This window comes from Protopterus annectens, chromosome 7.part0, assembly GCF_019279795.1.
Source record: "Protopterus annectens isolate FY-2018-M chromosome 7.part0, PAN1.0, whole genome shotgun sequence".
Classification (NCBI taxonomy): Eukaryota; Metazoa; Chordata; order Ceratodontiformes; family Protopteridae; genus Protopterus; species Protopterus annectens.
The window spans coordinates 401,527,533-401,552,515 of record NC_056739.1 but is presented as its reverse complement, the minus strand read 5'-3'; the positions used below and the strand labels follow the sequence as shown (position 1 = coordinate 401,552,515).

General features: G+C 43.5%; 1 protein-coding gene across 1 annotated transcript in view; it reads right to left on the bottom strand.

The window, feature by feature from the left end:
• Nucleotides 1-24,983, bottom strand: part of RAP1A (RAP1A, member of RAS oncogene family) — a gene marked incomplete in the record, with an annotated part of 951,057 nt that overhangs the window by 142,595 nt on the left and 783,479 nt on the right. The window contains 1 exon segment of the mRNA XM_044076989.1: nt 10,647-10,787. Coding sequence (XP_043932924.1) covers nt 10,647-10,787 — 141 coding nt within the window.

The window sequence follows — 24,983 nt, the reverse complement described above, 5'->3', positions numbered from 1 at the left end:
GAGTAGGACAGGCCTGAATGAAGAAGTTCGGCCAGATACTCCAGAATGTTAGACATATCTATGTTTGACACATCCTTTCCTCTTTCACTCCAAATGACAAACCTTTCCATTTTCCAGCATAGTTCCTTCTTGTTGAAGGTCTGCGTGCTTCAAGAATAATGTCTTTAACTCTTTGGGAAAGTTCTGGATTAGCTGCTGCTATGTGATGTTCCATGCAGTCAGTTGCAGGGTTTTAGGTTCGGATGTATGATGCTGTAGTTGTTCTGAGTTAACATCAAAGGCATCAGGGGTATTGGCCACATATTGTTCCGAGACATGCTCTTCAGTAGTGGGTACCAGTGTTGTCTTGGCCAGTTTGGAGCTATCAGGATTATCCTTGGACGTTCTTCCTTGATTTTTAGTAGTACCTTGTGTATCAAGGGAAGAGGTGGGAATGCATATGCTGTTAGGTCTTTCCAGTTGAAGGAGAGTGAGTCCACTTTCCATGCTAGTGGGTGGAATGTCCTTGTGCAGAATTTTTGAGCTGGTGATTGAGAGGTGATGCGAATAGGTCTATCTGTGGCATTCCCCATTTCTTTGAGATGGTCTTGAAGATGTCCGGTGCAGCTTCCATTCGTGGGCATCCAAGTGGTTCTGCTTAATATGTCTGCTAGTGTATTGTCTTTCCCCGGTACAAATATTGCCTGTAACTGAATGTTGCAGCTGAGTGCCAGGGTCCACAGCTCCAAGGTCATTCTGCATAGGGGGTATGAATGAGTGCCTCCTGTTTGTTGATGTACCACATGACTGTGGTGTTGTCTGTCCTTATCATCAACTGGCCCTTTTTTTTTTTGGAGAAATTTTTTTTGGTTTAAAACCTTTTTTGGAATTGGGGGCCCCAAGGTTTTTTTACGGGCCAGAAAATTTTTCTTTTAGGTTGAAATGGGGGGGCCAGGGGGGGGGAAAAAGTTTGTTTTTCCTTTTGTGCCCAAAACCAAATTTCCCTTGAAAACCGCAATTTTTTTTTTTCCGGGGGGCCATGGTGTTTGGCCCCCAAAAATTCCTTTTTAGGTTTCCCTTGAAGCGGCCCTTTGTTTGTTTAAAATTGGCCCTTGGGGCCTTGGTTTGGGGAAAACCCAGCGAAAGGGGTTTTAAAGGGGCCCCTGGGTTTGGGGGACCTGGCTTTTTTGCCTGGGGGCCCCAACCAAAAAAAATTTAGGGGAAAATTTTTTCCTTTTTGTTTTAAGGGGGGGCATGGGGAATTTTTTTTTAAAGGTGGGAAATTTTCCTTGTTTTTTTAAAGGGTTTTTTTTTGGGTGGTCTTTTTTGTTTGGGGAACCCCATTAAATTTCTTTAAGGTTTTTAAAACCACTTTTTTTTTAGTTTTTTTTTCCCCAAATGTAGCCCCGGGGGGGCAGGGGGGGAACCCCCAAGGGAAATTTTTTGGCCCCATTTTGGTTTTTTTTGGGGCCCTTTTTGGAAGCCCAAAGGGGGCCTGCAAAAACTTTTCTTCTTTTTTTTTTTTTTTTGTTTTTTTTTTTTTTTTTATTTTTTTTTTTTTTTTTTTTTTTTTTTTTTTTTTTTTTGCTTTTTAACTGTTCAGTTTGTTAGTGAAGAAGTAAGGAGTTTTTTTCCCCATTGAATGCCTTGTTCCCTTTCAGAAGGAAGGGGTTTTTGTTGGGGGGTACCCCTTTGGGGCCCCGGGGAAATTTCTGGGTTCGGGGGCCTTGTAAAGGGTTGATGGTATCTGGCCCCCCTGTTTTTTGGGTTTGGCAGGGCTGGGGGTAAAGAATCTGAGCGGGCAAATCTTTAAAACTATCCAAAAGGAAACGGGGGTATAGCAAGGGCCCTGTGTGTGGGATGCAGAAATCCTAAGTCTTCTGAGTCGGGAAAATCCATTGCTAGGGCCAGGATGTCTCCCTGAGAGCAGGTCCCAAAAGAAGCTCAGAGGGAATGAATGACTCCGAAGTCTAAGAGTCAAGACATCACCCCTGACCTGGAGCCGATGCTTTGGCTCAGAGACGATCCAGCTCTATGGGGACCAGTATCAAACGAGACAGTGGCACCGAGTCAAGAAACAGCTCTTCTTTGGATCCAGTGCTTTGCGTCTCAGGGCTTATGGATCCAAGGGCTCCAAAATCTCTGGACAGATCAGAGAAAGAGAGAACAAAATTGGATATAGGTTGATGGTTCACGGATCCAATGGGAACAGACAGTAAAATCCCCACCAGTATCTGAGCTTTGAAGAATTTCCTTATCATCTTAGCCATACCTTCTTCAGAGAGGGTTCAGGAGGACCTGACAGAAGATGAAGTGGAAGGAGAATGGGACACTCTTTTTGGTGTCTCCTACAAGAAGGGAGATCAGAGCCTAGGGGAAAAAGGCTTAAGAAAAGAGTGGGGACTTTGATGCCGAGGAGACTGACATCCCAGATGACAGATCCAAACATTTGGGAAGATTTGCAGGCAGCTCCTATCCAGGAGCAGATTTAGAAGACTGGATGAGAAAGAGTTTCCTATGCTCCCTGGGCTCCTTAGTCAATCTGGATTTTTTGGTAGGGGTATGAGCCCCTGCAAAAGGTGCTGAAGAGGAAGAAGCAGGCAGTAAACCCATTAAAATTAATTTGTTCTGACAGTCACTTAAGGCCTGGGAGTTGAACCCCACACAAATATTACAGGGGGTTTTCAGGTAAGCTGCTCCCTGCTCCTAAACAAAGACACACTCCTTGTGGGCATCAGATTTGGGAATCATATGCCCACAGGAAGTGCACTTTTTAAAACCTGTTGGCTTTTCAACCATCTTGAGAAAGAAAAAAATTTAAGAAAGAAGGAGAATTTATTTTTTTTAATGAGAAAGAAACAGAAGGGTTAAGATAATACCAGCAATGATACTAAATTACCCTATGGATGGGTACAAGATAGAGAAATACCAACAACAGTATAGAAAAACACCCAATATTAGCAGATAGAAAGAGAAAATTATATAAGCGCACAGAAAAAGTAAGTAAAGAAAGGATAGGGTTATAGAGGAGAGTTTTATAAAAGACAGAAAAATGTTTAAAAAGAAAAAATGAACTCTACTTTTACTCACAAACACAAAATTGAAGCCCAGAACTCGAGAAAGTGCAATCCACGTCTGAACCACTACAGCAGCAAATGAGATCTGAGGTAATTCAGGGGTGTGGGGCATTATGGGTAAAGGGAGGGGCTTGAGAGTCGGATATAACAGTCTGGAAGAAATGGGTCTGAGCCAGATCTGAGGTTGGATCCGAGACCAATTTGTTGAGGAAGAATGAAAATGACAACATCAGATCCAGGGTTTAAGTTTCACAATCACTTGTATAATAAGCAACCCAGAGTAAACCACATTAGAAATTTCAGATACCTGAACTACATTATGAAATCCTATATTACACTATTCCAGGATCCACTGCCCATGAACAGCAGGGAAAAAAATAAATAAATAAAATAAATAAAAACCTCTTCCCTTAGTCTAATGCTCCAAGCCAGGTCCCTCAGATATTCACCTGCTTGGCTTTTCAATTGAAGGGGAAAAAACTCTTATTTATTTTTAAACTGGGACAAACCAATTGCTACATCTATAGCCAGTACCAAAAAAGGAAATTCCCGATTGCACCCACCTGTGTCTCATTTTTGCTACACTTCTGAGACTTAGTCTAATTATTTTAACAGCTTCTCCTACAATTGTCCAAGTATTATGTAAAGGAAGCTTCAACAGGATGAAAAAGATGTTCCAAGCTTTAGGACGTTAAACATATATATATATATATATATATATATATATATTTTTTTTTTTTTTTTTTACTCTAGGAGACGAGCACCCTTTAAAATCCATGTCAGGAGCCTCATTTTCTCTTCCTCACACACTCTTATTTAAATATATTAAATCTACTGTTGTACAACTTCAGAGAAAATGGAAAAATACACAGAAAATCACTGAGACAACACTGATGCAACTTGCACCAGCTAACGCCAATCACAGAGTTAATCTCTGATGACAATCAATGAGTTGAATCCTTGACCATTTAATGATGGACAGCTAATAGGTCAACAACTTTAAAGATGGTCTAATTTAGGAAACTGCATACTAAGAATTTGTATGTTAAAACACTTGGTGGTATACAATGTTCTAGCTGGACTAACTTGGTTATTAAATGAAGTAAATAAAACAGTGTAAGAAACTTCTCTGTGTGGAAGATTTTCAGTCCATATATCTCTAGTTAATCACTGCATATTAATCAGATTAGACAACAGTAGAAGTAGCGAACTTAAACTAGTCAAGTCAAAACAAAACAAAAAATAATAGAAAATATAACTGTACAGCATTACTAAGTATTCGAAAGTAATCCAAGCAAAGCAGGCAGTCTGTTTCCACTCGAAAATCCTTTTTGTCTGTGTACTTAATTATATATTTTCTATTATTTTTTGTTTTATTTTGACTTAAAGTACAGTTTTGTACCTACCATAAATGTAGATGTTCGAAGATCTACATTGCTGCAGTCCTTACACTTGGGTAGTCCGCTGTCCTCGGTCAGCCCGAATATCAAAGTATTAGGCTGACGTCGGTCAAGGCGCTTAAGACTGACATCAGAACGTCAGGGTACAAATGCGCATGACCGACGTCATATCCTCAGTCTTTTCTTGCCCCAGATGTCAGAAGACCCTAAAAAGAAAGGCCAAAACCAAAAGACAGCAAAAAACAACCAACCACCCTTGCACTAATCCTATGTACAATATATACAATATCCACAATATTTACAACCCAAACCACACCAGCGCCTAACTACAGAGGGGAAGGAGGGAGGTAATTGACTGCAGCAATGTAGATCTTGAACATCTACATTTATGGTAGGTACAAAACTGTACTATGTTCTTCATCTCACATTGCTGCAGTCCTTACACTTGGGTAGAATCCCAAAGCAGAGGTAAGGGAGGATGGCAAAACTATAAAGCATTAGGTGCTGCCAAAATGCCCTGTAAGATTGCAGTGGCAAAACCAGCCCTAGATTTAGAGTAAAGAGGAAGGTGGTAATGCTTAGAAAAAGTATGCACTGAACTCCAAGTAGCTGCCTCCAAAATATCTTTAGTTGCCACCCCCCTTAAAAAAGCTGTAGAAGTGGCAGTAGCCCTAGTGGAATGAGGCCTAATCCCAGCTGGAATCTCCTTACCATGATGGGAATAACAGAAAGCAATACAAAACCCAATCCACTTAGAAATAGTTTGTTTTGACACAGGCTTGCCCTGAGAACCCAAAGCAAATGAAACAAATAACTGCTGAGACTGCCTGAACCCTTTAGTTCTGCTCAAATAATATCGCAACTGCCTGTGTATATCCAAAGTGTGCAAAATCTTCTCCCCTTTATTTTGGGGTTTGCATAAAAAGTAGGCAAATGAATAGTTTGGTTTAAAGCCACACTAGAAACCACTTTAGGCATAAAGGAAGGATTAGTACGAAAGATACCCTATCCTTATGGAAAATTAAGAAAGGCTCAACCGCCATAAGGGCCTGTAATTCAGAAACCCTTCTTGCAGAGGTAATGGCCAACAAAAAAGCAGTCTTCCATGATAAATATTTCAACTCAGCAGAAGCTGCAGGCTCAAAAGGTTGTAGAGTTAGTTTCTCCAACACAAAATTGAGATCCCAAGCAGGAGTAGGAGCTCTCATGGGGTCTTATATTCTTTTGCCCCTCTAAGGAATTGCTTAAACAAAGGATGAGAAAACAATGGTGGATCACAGTCATAGTGAGCAGAAATTGCTGCAGCATGAACCTTAATAGAAGAGAAGGACAAACCTTTGTCCAGTAACTCAGCCAGATATTGAAGAGCCACACTTAAATTAGGCTTAGAAACATCAAATTCCTTTGCTGCACTCCAAAACAAAAATCTCTTCCATTTGTCGGCCTACACTTTCCTTGTACTAGGCCTTCTGGCCTCCAAAATAACATTCAAAACTTGCTGTGGAAGCTGAGACCCTCCAGGATTCAAAACAGAATATGCCAGGCTGTTAGGTGAAGAGAGTGAAGTTTGACATTGAGTAAATGACTGTTCTCCTGAGACAGCAGGTGTGGAATCGAAGGCAAAGGCCATGGAGGCTCCTGCCAGACTTCTCAGTAATGGGTACCAGTGCTGTCGAGGCCAATCTGGAGCTATTAAAATCATCTTTGGTTTGTCCTGTCTGGCCTTTAGAAGTACCTTTGGGAGGAGAGGCAGAGGTGGAAAGGCATACACATGAAGATTGCTCCAATTGAAAGAAAGAGCATCCACTTTCCAAGCTGTGGGATGAAACCTTTTTGTGCAAAACTTTGGCAGCTGGTAGTTTAGTGGAGAAGCGAACAGATCTATGTCTGGAGTTCCCCATGACACTGTCAATTTCTGAAACACAGGAGGATCCAATGTCCACTCGTGGGGATCCATAATTCGTCTGCTCAACACATCTGCTAAGGAGTTCTGTGCTCCCGGCAGAAACCTTGCCTGAAGATTTAGCTGTAAACTGAGAGCAGTCTCCCACAAAATCATTGCTTGTCTGCATAGAGGATAAGAATGCGTTCCCCCTTGCTTGTTGATGTACCACATGACAGTTGTGTTGTCTGTTAGAACCAACACCTGCCCTGGAAGAAGTAAATCCTTGAAAGCTATTAATGCAAATTGGACTGCTAACATCTCCTTCAAGTTGATATGTAGATGTTGTAGTCTGGCAGGCTACGTGTCTTGTATCCACTTTCCATTTAGATGAGCTCCCAAGCTTTGTCTGAGGCATCTGTCGTTAGAATCTGACTCGCCTCTGGCCGGGTCACAGAGAGTCCCTTGTTTAGGTGACATTCCTGAGCCCACCACAAAATTCCTTTTGAATGCAAGGTATTATCTGAATGACAGTGTCCAAATCTTGGCAGTGCTGTGTCCATACATTTTTGAGATACCATTGTAGCTTCCTCATATGCAGTTTGGCATTGGGAAGCACCAGAATACAAGATGCCATGAACCCCAAGGCTTGAAGGACTGTCTTTGCAGTCAGCCTGGACTGATGAGACAATTGATGGAAGTAAAGGGAAAGATTCTTTTGTTTGTCCGGGGTCAAAAAGGCCATCTGAGATGCTGTATTCAGTCTCACACCCAGAAAGCACATATCCTGAGAGGGTACTAGACTGGACTTTATTTCGTTCACAGAATACCCCAGGCATCTTAGCACTGCTATCACATATTGCAGATGATGAAGAAGTTCGTCCTTTCCTTGGGCCAGAATCAGGCAATCGTCCAAATAAGTATAGATCTGTATTCCTTTTAGCCTGAAGAAAGCTATCACTGGAGCCAGAACCTTCGTGAACACTCTGGGAGCAGTAGATAAGCCAAAGGGCAATGCAGAGAACTGATAATGAGAAGTCCCAGCTCGAAAACGCAGATACTTCCTGCAACTTAGCCTGATAGGAACATGAAGGTAAGCCTCCTTGAGATCCAGAGTCACCATCCAGTGATCTTTGCCCAGCAGAGGTAAAAGCTGTTGTAACGTCAACATTTTGAACTTGGGAATGTCCAGATAAGTGTTGAGGATAGATAAATCCAAAATTGGTCTCCACGTGTTCCCCTTCTTTGGTACTAGGAACAGGCGAGAATAAAATCCTAGGCCCACTTCTGGCAGAGGGACCGGCTGTATGGCCCCTATCTGAAGCAGCAGAGAAATTTGTTTGTGAGCCTCTATTCTTTGCTGAGGAGGAACGTCTGGCATGCCTTTGAAAGGAGGCAAGGTATGGAAATAAAACCTGTAACCTTGGTGTATGATATCCAATACCCATCTGTCCTGGGTAATTAAACTCCAATTTTCTTTGAAGAGTGCCAACCTTCCTCCCAAAGGCACTGCCAGACAAGAAGGCTCTGGCAGCTGAAAAGGTAGGTCATTGGGCCTGTTTACGAAAGGACTGGCCCTGCCCTCACCAAGACTGTGCAGGTGAACTCCTGTTCTAGGTCTGAAAGAGCCCTGAGCTCTGCCCCTACCACGCCTAGATCTTCCCCTAGACTGTGAATCATAAGAAGGGTACGTCCACCCCTTAAGCAGGCCAATTCCTACTAAACTTGGAGGCTGAACTTGCAAAAATCTTTAACAGTCTGCATAGACTTAGCCTTGTCTTCCATTTTCTTTAAGACTGCCTCCACAGGTGAACCAAACAACACATCAGACTGCAAAGGAGCATCTAAAATCCTAGTCTTAACATGGTCAGATAAATTCTGATCCCTCAGCCAGGCGTGCCTGCGAAGAACTGACCCAGTGGCAGCCACCCTAGACGAGGCCTGTACAGCATCAAAACCACATTGTAAAGAATGCTTACCCACCTGTTCAGAAACATGTACCAAATCTTGTAATTCTTTACACTCAATGCCTTCCGCCAGAGCATCTACCTTAGACTTCAATTGAGAAAGAAGATAGTTTTGATATTTCAACATGTGAAACTGGCAATTCAAAGCCCTCATAGCTAAGGTGGAAGAAGTATAGACTTTCTTTCCCCATCTATCCAAAGCTCTGGCCTCTTTATCTGGAGGAACCGGATTTTTTACAACAGAGGTCTTGACGCCCTTAGGTCCCTGACTAACAGTTTCTGGGTCCGCCCTAGGACTCTTATAAAGATATTTATGAGCTTCAGGCACCCTGCAATACCTGTCCGGCTTAACAGGAGCAGGAGGCAAAGAATCAGGATTAAGTGAAGCCTCTGCAAACACATCTTCCACAACATCCAGAACAGGTGGTATAGCCAAAGGCCTATGCTGGGGTAAAAGCAAAATTCCCTAAGCCTTTTCCTGGAATCAGAGAAGTCCTGACCTTCCCACTTAAAATGTTCCCTCATGGAATGAAGAGTCTCTGAAAAGAAAAATCCTCTGGAGGAGAAGCAGAAGGAGTAGAATCATCCACATCAGAATAAGAATAAGGAGAATACTCCTGCAAGTCTTCAGCCAAGACTCTGAAACATCCAAGCCTCCCAACTCCCCAACTCTGGTTCCACCCTAGGCATCTTATCAGGAGGGGGCAAAGAAAGTCTAATCAAAGTAATTAAATCTTCTGCCATTTTAAGCATATGCTTCTTGGGCACAGATCCTGATGAACTAGGAGTGACACCAACAGAAGCTAAACCTGGCCTGCCTCTGGGAGAAGCCTTGGAAACAGAAGGAGAGGGCCTAACCACCCTAGGAAGGGAGGGAGTACAGTAACCTGAGAAGCCCTTCACCCTGAGTTGCCTCCTTAGAGGCCACATCCTGCAATATCAAAGTCTCCCCTGGGACTCCAGAGAAGCCTCCAGGAACCACCGGTTCCACTGATGCCTCTAAAGAACCGGCGTCCGGACGACTCTTCTTGCCTGGGTTTAGCTGCTTTGTCTTTGCGCTTCTTCGAAGCGGGCGCCGGAGCATCCGACGGCATATTATAATTGCACCGCTTCCGAAAACCAACCTGGCACAATCTAACCTTCGCTAATAGTGCGCTTATTGAACCTAGCACAAAAGCGACACCCAACAACGCCGTGCTCAGGCCCCAAACAAGGAATACACAAAGTATGATAATCTCTATGCGGTATCTGTTTCCCACAAGAAATACAGTTATTCACTTTTTCTGACATCCGTAAACCACTGAGGCAAGAAAAACTAAAATATTCCCCAACGGGGTACTTAGCCAACTTTGACTCGGTCTGAAACTCCGAATTCGAAAAATTTCAGAACGCCGAACGGCACTTGCAACGCTGCTTCTGCATCGGACCATGCGGCAAAAAAGACTGAGGATATGACGTCGGTCATGCGCATTTGTACCCTGACGTTCTGATGTCAGTCTTAAGCGCCTTGACCGACGTCAGCCTAATACTTTGATATTCGGGCCGACCGAGGACAGCGGACTACTCAAGTGTAAGGACTGCAGCAATGTGAGATGAAGAACATCACTAGTTTCAGTTCGCTACTTCTACTACTATTGTCTGATCTGATTAATATACAGTGATTAACTAGAGATATATATGTCTGATCTGATTAATATACAGTAATTAACTAGAGATATATATGATCTTCCACACAGAGAAGTTTCTTACACGGTTTTGTTTTTGGACCCACTACACTTGTTTAGTGGGTAGTTTTGAGACTTCAGGGATACCACGGAGATTACTTGTTTTTTAAATGAAGTAAATAAACGCAAGGAATGAAAATTAGGTTTTAAGATAAGGCCCTTACAATTATGCGCACTAAATACATATTGGAATCCAGAAAAACTTACAAGAATCAAAATAAATTATAAGAAACTACAAAGTTATATTAACACATATCAAGAAGTCATTTAAGATACACGTGAGAAACACTAGTTTAACTTACCTAAAGTAAGTAAATGACGGAAATGCAAATCAGGTTTAATGTCTTTACAATAAACTATATCTGAAAGCATATTGCACTCCAGGAAACAAGGAGAAAATACTGGCATCACATCAGGCGTAAAAAATGAACATTAAAAAGAAAACAAAAATTAAGCCACATTACAAAGAAACCTTTTGTATTCAGTATCAAAATGGACATGTATCAGCTGAAAAAAGTGTTTGGTTTTTAACAAAAAATACCAGAAAATGAGCATTATCTTGTAATACAGCTTAAATTCCACCCATCAATATAGCGTAGAAAAAGGCAAATACATACATCTTCAGTATCTTTAACTCGCAAGATCTGTTCTCTCAGGTCCTGTAGGTCATTAAATGTTGACTGTGCAGTAATGGAGTATACCAGTGCAAAGCCTTGGCCATTTTTCATATAAAGATCCCTCATTGCTGTGAATTGCTCCTATGGTTCAAAAAACAAACATTAGTGCTGAGCTTGGTAAGAAAAAAAATACATACATACATAAATAAAACATTCTGTACAAATTATGGCTCCACTAACTCATTTAGCAAAACTGAACCGTAAAAAAGGACAGTTGTGTACACTTACCATAAATGTAGATGTTCAAGTGTATTCACTGTTGCAGTCATTACATTTGCATTATCTGCTTGCAGGTTGCCCTCAGTCGGCCTGATTAACAAAGTCTTGGGTCCTGCGTCAGTTGCTGTCCCTTCTTCCATGACGTAAGGTTGTCAGGTGTATAAAATATGCAGCTGATGTCATTACATCAGTTTCTCTTGCCCCAGATGTAAGGTGCCCCCCAAATGGGGAGCAATTAAATATAAAAGTACAATGATACATCTCCAACAAAAAAGCAAATACACCAAAAAGGCTTTTAAGCACAGTACAGGAAAGTAGAGGTATAGCCAAAAGAAGTTAGGGGGATGGAGGGAGGGTAACGAGGACGGCAACAGTGAATACACTTGAACATCTAAATTTATGGTAAGTGTACACAACTGTATTATGTTCTTTGTGTTTCACTGTTGCAGTCATTACACTTGGGTAGATTCCCAAAGCTATGGTTGGGAGGAGGAATTTTGATAGCATTAGGACCAGCTATAAGGCCCTGCAAGACTGCAGTGACAAAGCCAGCTCTGGACTTAAAGAAAATTGGCAAATGATAATGCTTGGTGAAAGTATGCACAGAACTCCAGGTAGCAGCTTCTAGGATGTCCCTGGTAGGGACACCTCTGAGAATGGCTGTAGAGGTAGATGCAGCCCTGGTGGAGTGAGGTCTGATCCCCTGGGGGATAGGTTTTCCATGGTGCTTATAGCAGAAATGTATGCAGTGGGCTATCCATTTAGAAATGGTTTGCTTTGAAATAGCCTTCCCCTCTGCCCCTGCAGCAAATGCCACCAGCAGTTGCTCAGATTTTCTTTGATATTTAGTCCTGTCCAAGTGGAATCTAAGTTGTCTGCGCACATCTAAGGAATGCAGTATCTGTTCCCCTTTGTTCTGCGGATTGGGAAGGAAGGTTGGCAAATGAATAGACTGATTAAGAGCCACACTGGATACCACCTTGGGCATGAAGGATGGATTGGTTCTGAGGGACACCCTGTCCACATGAAAGATGATGAAAGGCTCCACTGCCATTAGGGCCTGTAATTCAGATACCCTTCTAGCTGAAGTGATTGCTAATAGGAAAGCTGTTTTCCAAGAAAGAAACTAAGTCCACAGTAGCAGCTGGCTCGAAAGGAGGTACAGTGAGTTTCTCCAAAACAAAGTTAAGGTCCCAGGCTGGGGTAGGAGCTCTCCTGGGTGGTCTCAAGTTTTTGGCCCCTCTGAGGAACTGCTTGAGCAGTGGACGAGAGAAGAGGGGAGGTTCTGTGCTACAATGAGCTGAAATGGCTGAGGCATGGATTTTAGTGGAGGAAAAAGACAGGCCCTTGTGAAGCATCTCAGTTAAGTATTGTAAAATCTGAGGCAAATTAGGTGCTGCTGTGCTCATCCCCTGAGACTGGTTCCAGGCACAGAATCTTTTCTATTTTTCATCATAAGATTTTCTAGTACTAGGCCTCCTTGCCCCTAAAATGATATCCCTCACAGGTTTACTGAGGGATGGTAGAGGAGAGATTATGTAATTAGCCAGGCTGCAATGTTCAGTGTTAGAAGCTGAGGGTGCAGAATCTGGTTCTCCTGCTGAGACAACAGGGAAGGAGTCTGAGGCAGGTGCCATGGGGATAACTGACACTGCGTAGGAGGGGGTACCAGTGTTGGCATGGCCAGTCTGGAGCAATCAAAACCATCCTTGGTTTGTCCTGTTTGACTTTTAGTAGTACTTTGGAAAGCAGGGGGAGAAGGCATAGACTGATAGGTTTTTCCAGCTGAAGGACAGAGCATCCACTTTCCAAGCTTGCTTGTGGGGAATCCTTGTGCAAAATTTGTCCAACTGGTAGTTCTGGGGAGAACAGGTCTATAGCTGGGCTCCCCCATTTGCGTGTCAACATGTTGAAAATCCTTGATTTCAGTTTCCACTTGTGTGGATCCATGAGGTTTCTGCTTAGCCCGTCTGCCAGTGTATTTAGTTTTCCTGGCAGGAACTGAGCTTGTAGGTGCACTTGGTAGCTCAAGGCTGTGTTCAACAATGTCATGGCTAGTCTGCAGAGGGGGTAAGAATGTGTACCCCCCCTGCTTGTTTATGTACCACATAACAGTGGTGTTGTCCGTCTTTACCACAAGTTGTCCTGGAAGAATGTGGTCCTTGAAGGCTGTCAGAGCATTCTGTACAGCTAACATTTCTTTTTGTCTGATATGCAGGTGCATTTGACTTGGATTCCATTTGCCCTGAATGCACTTCCCTGTCAGGTGAGCCCCCCCATGCACAGTCTGATGCATATGTTGCTAGGGTTTGGGCAGCAGGGGGTGGTGTGAAATGTCCCTTGTTTAGGTGGCAGATCTCTGCCCACCAAAGGAATTCTAGGTGTAGGCAAGGTATGATAGGAATCACTGCTTCTAGAGCCCGAGAATGTTGACAACATAGGCTTTTTAGATACCACTGTAGTTTCTTCATATGCAGTCTTGCATATGGAATTAGAAGAATGCAAGAGGCCATGAACCCCAAGGCTTGCAGTATTTGTCTTGCAGATAGCAGGGTTTTTGTGGCCACTTGTTTGAAGTAGGTTGTCAAATGAATTTGTTTCTCTGGCGTGAGGTAAGCCATCTGGGAAGTTTTATTCAAGCTTGCTCCCAGGAATATAATTTGTTGACAGGGTACCAGGTGTGATTTCTTTTCGTTTATGGTGTACCCCAGACAAGTTAGAATCCTTTGTACAAAGGTCAGATGATTCAAAAGTATGTCCTGGCATTCTGCCTGAATTGGACAATCGTCCAGGTATGGGTATATTTGAATATTTCTTTGCCTGCAAAATGCAATAACTGGAGCTAGGCACTTTGTGTATACCCTGGGTGCAGTAGATAAGCCAAAGGGCAGTGCAGAGAACTGGTAGTGCGTGTAGCCTGCTTTGAAGCGTAGGTAACTTCTGCAAGCTTCCCTGATTGGGATGTGCAGGTATGCTTCTTTTAAATCTAGTGTTGCCAACCAGGCATCTTTGCCTAGCATAGGAAGTAATTGAACAGTCAGCATCTTGAAATTTGGAATTTCAAAAAAGGTGTTTAGAGTAGACAGGTCCAGGATAGGATGCCATGAATTGTCTTTTCTGGGTACTAGGAAAAGCCTTGAGTAGAAACCTTGTCCCTTTTCCTCTTCTGGTGCCAGCTGAATAGCCCCCATGCTTAAGAGAGAAAGTACTTGTTTTTGGGCCTCTGCCCACTGATTTGGGGGTAGGTCCGGCCATCCGCTTGGTGTTGGCAACATGTGGAAGTGAAATCTGTATCCCTGGGACACTATATTTAAGACCCATTTGTCCTGGGTAATGAGTTCCCAGTTCTTTGAATGAAGAGCAATCTTTCCCCCCAAATGGGTAGTCAGAAGATAAGTGCTTGGAAATTTTAAGCGGAAGTCATTCAGACAGTTTACCATAGGGGGAGTCTTATTACTCCCAGATTTGAAAGTGGAGGCCCCCCACGGCTTAGTCCTGTGTGTCCCCTGGGACTGAAACCTGGGGCTTTTGCTGTGTCTGGGTTTGGCTTGAGAAGACCTGCAAGGGGCTGGAAAGGACCAATTCTTAGAGGGTCAGTGCCTACTAAATCTAGGAGGCTGACCTTGTAAGAAATCTTTAACAGTTTGTATAGATTTAGCTTTATCTTCCATCTTTTTAAGAACTTTCTCAGCCTTGTTGCCAAACAGGCGGTCCTGATTTAAGGGAGCATCCAACAATTTAGCTTTAACATGATCAGGCAAGGATTGCTCCTTTAGCCAAGCATGCCTTCTGAGCACAGACCCAGTAACAGCAGCCCTGCAAGAGGCCTCTAACGAATCAAAACCACATTGCAAAGTATGTTTTCCAACTTGTTCAGCAGAATGCATTAAATCCTGTAATTCTTTATTTTCAACACAGTCAGGAATCAACATCATTTTCTGTTAAAGCAATCCAATAACATGTTGTTGATACTTAAACATATGAAACTGGCAGTTTAAAGCCCTGATGGCTAAGGTTGCATAACTGTAAACCTTCTTACCCCATCTATCCAGCGCTCTGGAGTCTCGATCAGAAGGGGTAGGATTTTTAGCAGTAGAAGCCTTAATGCCCTTGGGCCCCTGTGAAACAGTCTCTGGATCCGCAATAGGATTTTTAAAAAGGAACTTGTGTGACTCAGGGACCCTGCAGTATCTATCAGGCTTTCTGGGAGCAGGTGGCAGGGAATCAGGGGCCACACTATATTCCGAAAAAGCATCAACAATGTCTAGTACAGGATGAATAGCTAAAAGCCTATGCTGACATAGGAGTAAGAAATCCCTAAGCCTCTTTTTTTTTTGAATCAGAAAAATCCTGGCTTTCCCAGTGGAAATGCTCCCTTAAAGTATGCAAGGTTTCCCCAAAAGAAAAATGGAGTCCTCTGCATCAGAATCCTCAAAAGTAGATAAGGGCAAATCCAGATCAGAAGAATCAGAAAAAACAGAATCTTGTTCAGAAGATTCATAAACAACTTCAGTCCTAGGCCTCTTAGAAAGGGGGGGGGTTGGCTACCCCTGATTAGAGTAATTAAATCTTCAGCCATTCTTATTTCTTTTTTAGGCATAAAGACCTGAGCATTTGGCCTGGACGTCGGTCTTTTAGGCATGGTTCGAGATTTAGGCCTAAGTGACGAAGGAGGTGTCGGTTTAATATGCAAGTTCATAGGCCTGAATACACCCTCAGAAGCCAGTGCCTGCACAGCAGCTCTGGACCCATCCAAAGTAGAGACATCCGCAGGTTCCATAGTTGAAGCATCTCGCGGCATACCGGAATCCGAATGGGTCTCAGTAGAGGCCTGCGAATCAAAAGTAGCGGGTATCAGGGGCTGCGAAAGTGCCTCACTGAGTACCGGCGAACTGGTGACTGGCTTAGGAGAAGCGTCATTGGCAGTTTTGGACCTCGGCGGCCTGTCTTTACCTTTGTGTAGTCGGATGGCTAACTGACATTTCTAGATAATTAAACAGAGAACCAAAATATTTAGAGGTGAAAATATACCGACGGATAGTGTGCTGATTAAATAAAGCACAAAACCGACAGCAAGGTACATCATGGTCAGGGCCTAGGCAAGGAATAGAGTACGAATGAAAATCTTTATGAGGTATTTGCTTTCCAGAAGTAATGCAATTATTAACTTTTACTGACATCGGTAAGGAGCAAGAAAAAGTTTCCCCAATGGGGTACTTAGCTTTAGTTGAAGACTTTGGTTCTGAAACTCGAAAATAAAAATTTCAGGAATCAGCCGACCGGCACTTGCAAACTGCTTCTGCTTCAGGCACCGCACGGCAAGAACGACTGATGTAATGGCGTCGGCTGCATGTTTTATACCCTTGATGGACCTGACGTCATGGAAGAAGGGATAGCAACCGACGCAGGACCCAAGACTTTGTTAATCAGGCCGACTGAGGGCTACCTGCAAGCAGACAACCCAAATGTAATGACTGCAACAGTGAAACATGAAGAATATCAAGCAAAGATCATGGGAGTCTATGTGGAATTTGACATCCGCATCTGTATTTACCTTTCTTAGCAGACACTGGCTAAGAACAGAAACAACCCATGCTCAAGCAAAAATAAAAAGAAGAATTCCCCAACGGGGTGCTTAACTTTAGGCACCCTGAAAGAGAGGAGCAAAGCGACTGATTTGATGTTCAACTGCAGCAGAAAAGTTCTGAAGTCAGTGCGTGCATACGTCACATTTAATGCCCCTGGTTTATGGCCGTACGTAGGACGTCCCACTCACCAGCAGCAGCCAGGCTTAAGCTTTTGTATAAGAGTAGACGTTCGGGTCCCCTCAGGCCTTAGCTTCTACAATACAAAATTCCCAAAGAAGGGCCACCAGTTTACTTGGATGCCTCTTATGCAAAACCCCTTTCAAGAACATTTTGACATGCGGCTGCCTTGAAAGAGGAGGATCCGTGGGCGGGCATCCTGAAATAACCAATAAATGAACCCTAACAGAGGAATAAGAAAGTTCATAGGATAGTAACACACAAATATTGTAGAACTAATGAACAAACAGTCCTGAACGGGTGCTGGTTATATTGTTGGCACCAACTAAAAAAACCTTTTCCATTTGCTAATTTATGATTTTCTAGTATCAGGCTTTCTTGCCTCCATTAGTAGCTGCTACATGTCCTCAGAAAACAGCTTCATAAAAGGAATTAAGACCCTATCGTCCAGGTAGTCAACTGAAGATGACTTGACGTTGAGATGTATCAAACACCCATGTTCTTATGTGAGTAGATCCATTCTGTGCGGAAGCTTGTGGTAATTGTCCCTGGCCATTTCCAAAAGGAAGGAGAAAGTACAGTTGTGTACACTTACCATACATGTAGCTGTTAGAGTGTATTCACTGTTGCAGTCATCACCCTTGGGTTATCTGCCTGAAGGTAGCCCTACATCGGCCCAAATACCAGAGACTTCATATTTCTGCATCGGCTGCTGTCACTCCAGGACTGACATCAGGGGTAAAAAAAAAAAAAAAAAAAAAAAAAACGGCAGCCGACGCCATTACATCAGTTTTTCTTGCCCCAAATATCAGGAGCCCCCACCACCACCACCACCAAATAGTGAGCTAAGTTATGGTGGTGAAAAACACTTCCAGCAAAAAGTAAATACCAATACCAATATCCCAGAAAAGGGCAAGTATTAAACATAGAGAAGAGAGAAAGATAAGGGGGCTGGAGGGAGGGAAAAGTACAGTTTTGTACCTACCATAAATGTAGATATCCAATAGGCATGCATCTGCAATCATAACATATGGGCTGTCCTGCCTCAGGCAGCCCTTCGGTCGGCTGGATTCCAAAGTCTGGGTCTGGCCTCGGCTGATGTCGCACTTCACCCGACGTCATAGCTCCTGGGGTATAAAGGCATCAGCCGACGCCATTTTCCTCAGTGTTTCTTGCCCCAGATGCCAGGTGCCCTCTAGGAAGGCTAAATTTGGATAAAAGTAGAAAATTCCAAACAGTAGAAATCAAAAAGTATATATACATATATACATACAAACAAATACACCATAATAGATTCCCCCAGCTAGCTAAGAGAGGGGTAAGTACCCTAGGAATACCCCAGAGGGAAGGAGGGTGGTAATCCTGACTGCAGATGCATACCTATCGGACATCTACATTTATGGTAGGTACAAAACTGTACTATGTCCTTCAAGGATGCATCTGCAGTCATAACATATGGGTAGAATACCATAGCCAAACTGGGGGAGGAGGCACTAAGATAATGACGATGTACTTAAGATCCCTTGTAAAACTGCAGTTGCAAAACCTGCTCGGGATCTGGAGTATAAAGGAAGATTGTAATGCTTGGCAAATGTATGCACGGAGCTCCAAGTAGCAGCTTCTAAAATGTCTTTGGTAGCCACTCCTCGTAGGAAAGCTGTAGTGGTGGCTGTAGCTCTTGTGGAGTGAGGCCTGATATTTTCAGTTGTTGTCTTTCCATGAAAAGAGTAACAGAATCGAATGAAATTTCCTATCCATTTTGAAATTGTCTGTTTGGAAATTGCTTTTCCTTGCACTCCTGTTGCATATGCTACCAGAAGCTGGTCAGTTTTTCTGTTGGTCTTAGTTCTGTCCAGATAGTAGCGCAGTTGTCTGTGTACATCCAAGGTGTGCAGTAGTTTTTCTCCCCTGTTCTGTGGGTTAGGGAAGAACGTAGGTAAATGAATAGCTTGGTTCAAGGATACTCTGGATACCACCTTTGGCATGAAAGTAGGATTGGTTCTCAGAGACACTCTATCCTGGTGAAAGATAAGGAAAGGCTGCACTGCCATTAAGGCCTGTAACTCGGATACCCTTCTTGCTGAAGTGATTGCTAGAAGGAAGGCAGTTTTCCAAGATAAGAACTGTAAGTCTGCTGATGCTGCTGGTTCAAAAGGGGGAAGTGTTAATTTTTCCAGCACAAAATTGAGATCCCATGCAGGCAGAGGTGGTTTCCTTGGAGGTTTTACATTTTTGATCCCTCTTAGAAATTGTCTGAGGAGAGGGTGAGAGAAGAAAGGAGGATCCATGTTGTACTCTGCTGAAATTGCTGAAGCATGAATCTTAATGGAAGAATAGGACAGGCCGTTGTGGAACAGTTCTGCTAAGTATTCTAGGATGTGTGCTAGGTTTGCCAGTGTGACATCTGTTCCCTTTGATGCACTCCAAATGAGGAATCTCTTCCATTTGGCTGAGTATGTTTTCCTTGTGGAGGGTCTGTGAGCCTCCAGGATAATGTCCTTGACCCTCTGAGATAAAACAGGTTGGTTTTGCTTTATGCAATTTTCCAGGCAGTTAGCTGCAGTGTTTTCAAGTTTGGATGCAGAGTCTTGTAGTTGTTCTGTGTTAGAAGTAAAGGCCATAGAGGTAGAGGCCATGAGTTCGTCCGAGACATGCTTCTCAGTAGCAGGTACCAATGCTGCCTTGGCCAGTCTGGAGCTATCAGAGTTACCTTTGGCTGTTCCTCCCTGATCTTCAGTAGAACTTTGTACATCAATGGGAGAGGTGGAAAGGCATAAACTGTCAGGGCCTTCCAGCTGAAAGAAAGGGAGTCCACCCTCCAGGCTTGTGGGTGGTATTCTCTTGAGCAGAATTTCTTCAGTTGGTGGTTGAGTGGGGAGGCGAACAGGTCTATCCTCTGGCATTCCCCATGTCTTTGTTATGGTTTTGAAGATGTCTGGATGCAGCATCCATTCGTGAGCATCCGTGGTAGTTCTGCTTAATCTGTCTGCTAGTGAATTTTCTTTTCCTGGTACGAATCTGGCCTGCAGTTGAATGTTGAGATTCAGGCCTAGGTTCCACAGATCCATTGCCATCCGGCATAGAGGGTAGGAATGCGTGCCTCCCTGTTTGTTGATGTACCACATGACTGTGGTATTGTCCGTCCTTATCAGCAGGTGTCCTTGCTGGAGGAATGATTTGAATGCCTCGATTGCATGCTTCACTGCCAGCATCTCCTTTAGATTTATGTGTAGATTCAGCTGGTCTTGGGACCATAGGCCTTGGTTACACTTGTCTTCCATGTGTGCCCCCAGCCTAGGTCTGAGGCGTCCGTGGTGATGGTCTGCCTTGGCTGTGGTTTGTGGAAAGGCAGCCCTCTGTTGGTCTGGCAGACCTGAGCCCACCACAGGAATTCTTGTTTCAGGCATGGAATGATTGGTATCATGGTTTCTAGACTGTGTCTGTGTTGAGACCATACATTCCTTAGGTACCATTGTAATTTTTCATATGCAGTCTGGCATGTGGGATCAAGATTATGCAGGATGCCATGTAACCCAGGGCCTGCAGGACTTTCCTTGCAGTAAGCTGAGTTTGTCTTGTCAATGCCATGAAGTAAACTGGAAGTTGCTTTTGTTTTTCTTCTGTGAGAAAAGCCATCTGAGTTACTGTGTCCAGTTCTGCACCCAAAAATGTTATCCTTTGGGATGGCACTAGTCTTGACTTCTGTATGTTGACTGTGTATCCCAAGGCTTGCAGCAGTTGTATGACATAGGTCAAATCCTTTATTATTTTTGTCTTGTTGTCCGCTTGTATTAGGCAGTCGTCCAGGTATGGGTAGATTTGAATTCCCTGAAGCCTGCAATGTGCAATTACTGATGCCAGGCATTTCGTGAATACTCTGGGCGCAGTAGATAAGCCAAAGGGCAATGCTGAGAATTGATAATGCTCTGATCCTGCAAGAAATCTGAGGTGTCTTCTGCAATCTGGTCGTATGGGGACGTGCAGGTATGCCTCCTTGAGATCTAGAGTCACCAGCCAAGACTCCTTGCCCAGCATGGGAAAAAGTTGCTGTAGGGTCAGCATCTTGAATTTTGGTTAAATGAGATATGTGTTCAGTGCGGACAAGTCGAGAATAGGCCTCCATTGAGTTTCTTTTCTTGGTACAAGGAATAGTCTGGAGTAAAATCCTTGGCCTTGTTCCATAGATGGTACCTTTTCTATTGCTCTCATCCTTAGTAAGTTGATTATTTGTTTTAGAGCCTCTGACTTCTGGCTTGATGGAAGGTTTGGCATTCCTCTCTTTTTAGGTAAAGTGTGGAAGTGAAACCTGTAGCCTTTGTCTATTGTTTGCAAAGTCCATTTGTCTCCTGTAATGCAATGCCAGTTTTTTGAAAATAAAGCTAACTTTCCGCCCAAGGGTGCTTCCAGTTGTTCCCTGGTAGGCGGAATCAGAGCCAAGTCATTGTGTCTGTCCTGTGGAAGTGGTTGCAGTCGTAGCTGTGGCGGCACTCCTCTGGTTGTCAGGTTGCCACTGACGGCCCCTGTAGGCACCCCTTGATTGACCTCTGCCTCTTGGGCGTCTATTTCTGCCTCTCTGTGCTGTGGAGGTGTCTGGAAAGAACCAATTCTTTGAAGGCCAATTTCTGCTGAACCTCGGAGGCTGGACCTGCAAAAAATCCTTGACTGTTTGCACAGATTTTGCTTTTTTTTCCACTTTCTTTAGAACCTCCTGTGCAGGGGAGCCAAATAAACTTTGTTTCTCCATAGGAGCATCTAGGAGTTTAGACTTAACATGGTCTGGCAAGGATTGCTCTTTTAGCCAGGCATGCCTTTGAATCACTGCTCCAGTCATAGCTGATCTAAATGAAGCCTCCAGTGCATCATAGCCACATTTTAAGAAATGATTACTGACCTGCTGTGAGTTGTGTACCAAATCCTGAAAGGGACTTACGGTCTAAAGGTTCAGGAGAGGAAAGCTTTTTATTCAGCTGATCTAACAAAAATTCCTGGTACTGTATCATGTGAAATTGACAGTTTAAAGCCCTGGCAGAAAGAGTAGCAGATGTATAAACCTTTTTACCCCATCTCTCTAATGCTCTTGATTCTCTTTCAGAGGGTAGGGTTTTTTTGGCAGAGGCAGCTGCAACACCCTTAGGGCCCTGAGAAATGGTTTCTGGGTCTGCAGCGTGGGCCTTATACAAGTGGAAGTGGGAATCCGGGACCCTGTAATATCTGTCAGGTTTGGCAGGGGCCGGGGGAAGAGAATCAGGGGCAGAACTGGCATCATTGTATGCATCATCAACAACTGATAGTACAGGTGGTATGGCTAAAGGCCTATGCTGTGGTAAGTGTAAAAAAGTCCTTAGCCTTTTCCTAGAATCAGAAAAATCCTGACCCTGCCATTGGAAGTGTTCCCTCATTGAGTGTAAAGTTTCCCCAAATTAAAATTCTTCTGGGGGGGAAGCAGAAGGAATGGAGTCTTCTGCATCCGAATCCTCATAAGGTGAGTATGGTCCTTCCTGATGGTCTGATAACTCTGATCCATCCGAGGAATAGTCAGAGGAGAGAGGTTCAGGGGGTTCAGTCCTAGGCCTTTTTTCAGGAGGAGGTTGTGAGGCCCTGTCTGGGTGAGGTTGGGATCCCCTGATCAGAGAAATAAGGTCCTCAGCAAGGCTGAGAATCTGAGAACTTGAGGAAGGTCTGAGAGAGGGAGCTTTAGTAGGTAAGGCCTTGGAAAGTTTAGCTGCTTTAGCCCTGGAGAAGGCCTTAATAGGCATAGAAGCAGGGGGTCTAGCTGCCCCACGTGCAGGAGTAGAGATGTCCAACGGAATGGTGTCGGACAATTCCTGTGTGCCTGCTTCTTCGGTATGAATTTCTGTAGCCGACTCAGCCGGGGCCTGTGAGGCCTCGGTTGTTGGAGGTATGCTTTCGGCCGAAGGAAGAACCGAGGACTCTGTTTCAGCCGAAACCGAGACACTCGCGGTAGGCCTAACCGTGGTTTCAGCCGAAACCGCGGGCCGCGAGAGTCGGTCCTTTTCCTTGCGTTTTTTGGCTAAATGTGTAGTCGGAGTCTCCGACGGTATTTTATATGCAAAAGCGGGACCAAAAAACTCTTCAGCAAACTCCGACCGACGTCTAAGTGTCCGTCGGTTGAAGGAAGCACAGGCTAAACAAGCGGATACATCGTGGTCTGGGCCTAAGCAAGGAAGGCAGTAAGAGTGGAAATCCTTATGAGGTATTTGTTTCCCACAAGTTAAACAATTATTTACTTTGTCTGACATCAGCTGAGGCAAGAAAGAGTCCCCAACGGGGTACTTAGCTTTTTTAGAAGTCTTCGGTAGCTGAAATCTCTGGATCTGACCGACCGGCACTTGCGAACAGCTTCTGCTTCGGGCACCGCGTGGCAAGAAAGACTGAGGAAAATGGCGTCGGCTGATGCCTTTATACCCCAGGAGCTATGACGTCTTGCGACATCAGCCGAGGCCAGACCCAGACTTTGGAATCCGGCCGACCGAAGGGCTGCCTGAGGCAGGACAATCCATATGTTATGACTGCAGATGCATCCTTGAAGGACATCCAGGACTGCAACAGTGAATACACTTGAACATCTACATTTATGGTAAGTGTGCACAACTGTACTATGCTCTTCGTGTTTCACTGTTGCAGTCATCACCCTTGTACCACTGATGAAAGCAATATGCTGAAATGGGTCTGGTCTCTTCAATAAACATTCACGCTCCTAAGGTGCTGGCTTTCTTTTTTTGTCTCATTATAGTTTGCTTGGCCTGTGCATCTACCATATTTGCAAGCCTGCTTTCCATGATTATGTGTTACCTAGCTGGCTGTTGGTGTGAGGAGCGTTGAAGCAGGAGCCATTTTGTGGTGTTTGGTGTCAGTTGAGGAGGATTCCTCACATTTGTTTTTGGATATTAACTTATATCTTTCATCATTTCGTTAACTCGCATGCTCTCCTTGCTACAACTTTTTCTTGGTTCTCCAGAGTAAAGGGAAATTGAGAGAAAAAAACGGCATCTGGTGCCCTTTCTTTTGGATCATTTATCGGCTTAGTATTCATTATTTTCAAACTGGTGAATGGTGATGGTCTACATGAATTTGCTTTACCAGTGCCATTTAGCACCGAGGCAGCAAGTAACATCACTGGGTTTTCAGTAAGTAAAGACGTTGTCTTCTTGCACACCATTTGGAACATTTTACATATAACATGGTGCTTCTTAATGTCATCACAGAGGGTGACTAATGGACCATAATTTGGGTCAACTTCTTTGATTGTTGAAGTTCGCCCTTCATAGTTGGTCTTGGGGCATCGTTACTGGCGACTGGTACCATTTTGACTTTTGTTTTAGCCTGGAACGACATTATTTATCATTTGGGCTGACATATTGGATGTAAATCTTTATGAATACAAACGGTCATGTTGGATTTGGTGAAACTTAGCAGACATGCTGGTATATATGTGGTTCGGGACTATTACCATTTTTGTAAACCATCAGGAGTGGACAGTATACTTTTTCTGGTTTATGTTTGTATGTACTATTCTGAAGGACAGTGTTCCATGGGGTATGCACTAAGGGATACGCAGCAACGAGGAGAAAGGGCATCCAGCCCACAGTAGTTTGGAAAGAACCAGGGCCTAGAATCACCCCTCACAATACAAATATGAACTAACCATAGTCAAAGAATATATTTTCTTTTGGTTGGATTATTATATAGACTAAAAGTGTAACATTTTGGACAATTCTTCACTAAATACTGCGTTGTATTCTTTATGTTTATTGCCTTATGAATAAGTCGTCATTCTGTACGTTGCCAAGAGTTTGTTTGGGAGACAGTTATAAATATAATAATACGGTCCCACATAGCATCTATATATTCACAAGTTAGCTATTTGTGATATTACTTTTTATAAGGTTGTGAAGGGTTTACATCATATTGGACCATACAAGGCACATGGTTAGACCTTTGATTATTCAGACAGATGTTCACATCTTTCAAATCAGTAGGTCATTTATTTGTTGGACTGTAATATTTGTAATGTTCTTCCGGAAAAAAAAAATATTTGTGACCATTGAACTGACAACAGGGGACTTGGTCCTTTACTACAGCTAGAGGGTTCTCCCAAATTTTTGGGGACTTAGTAGTTAATGGTGATCACATGGATGTATTCTGGAGCATTTGCACGCATGTCTAATCTGGTTGGTGCTGCATATCATTACTTTGAATAGGTTGATTTTTCAAGAAAATATTTTTGGGCCAGAACCCAGTATTTGAACATACAGTGTGCATTTATTAAATC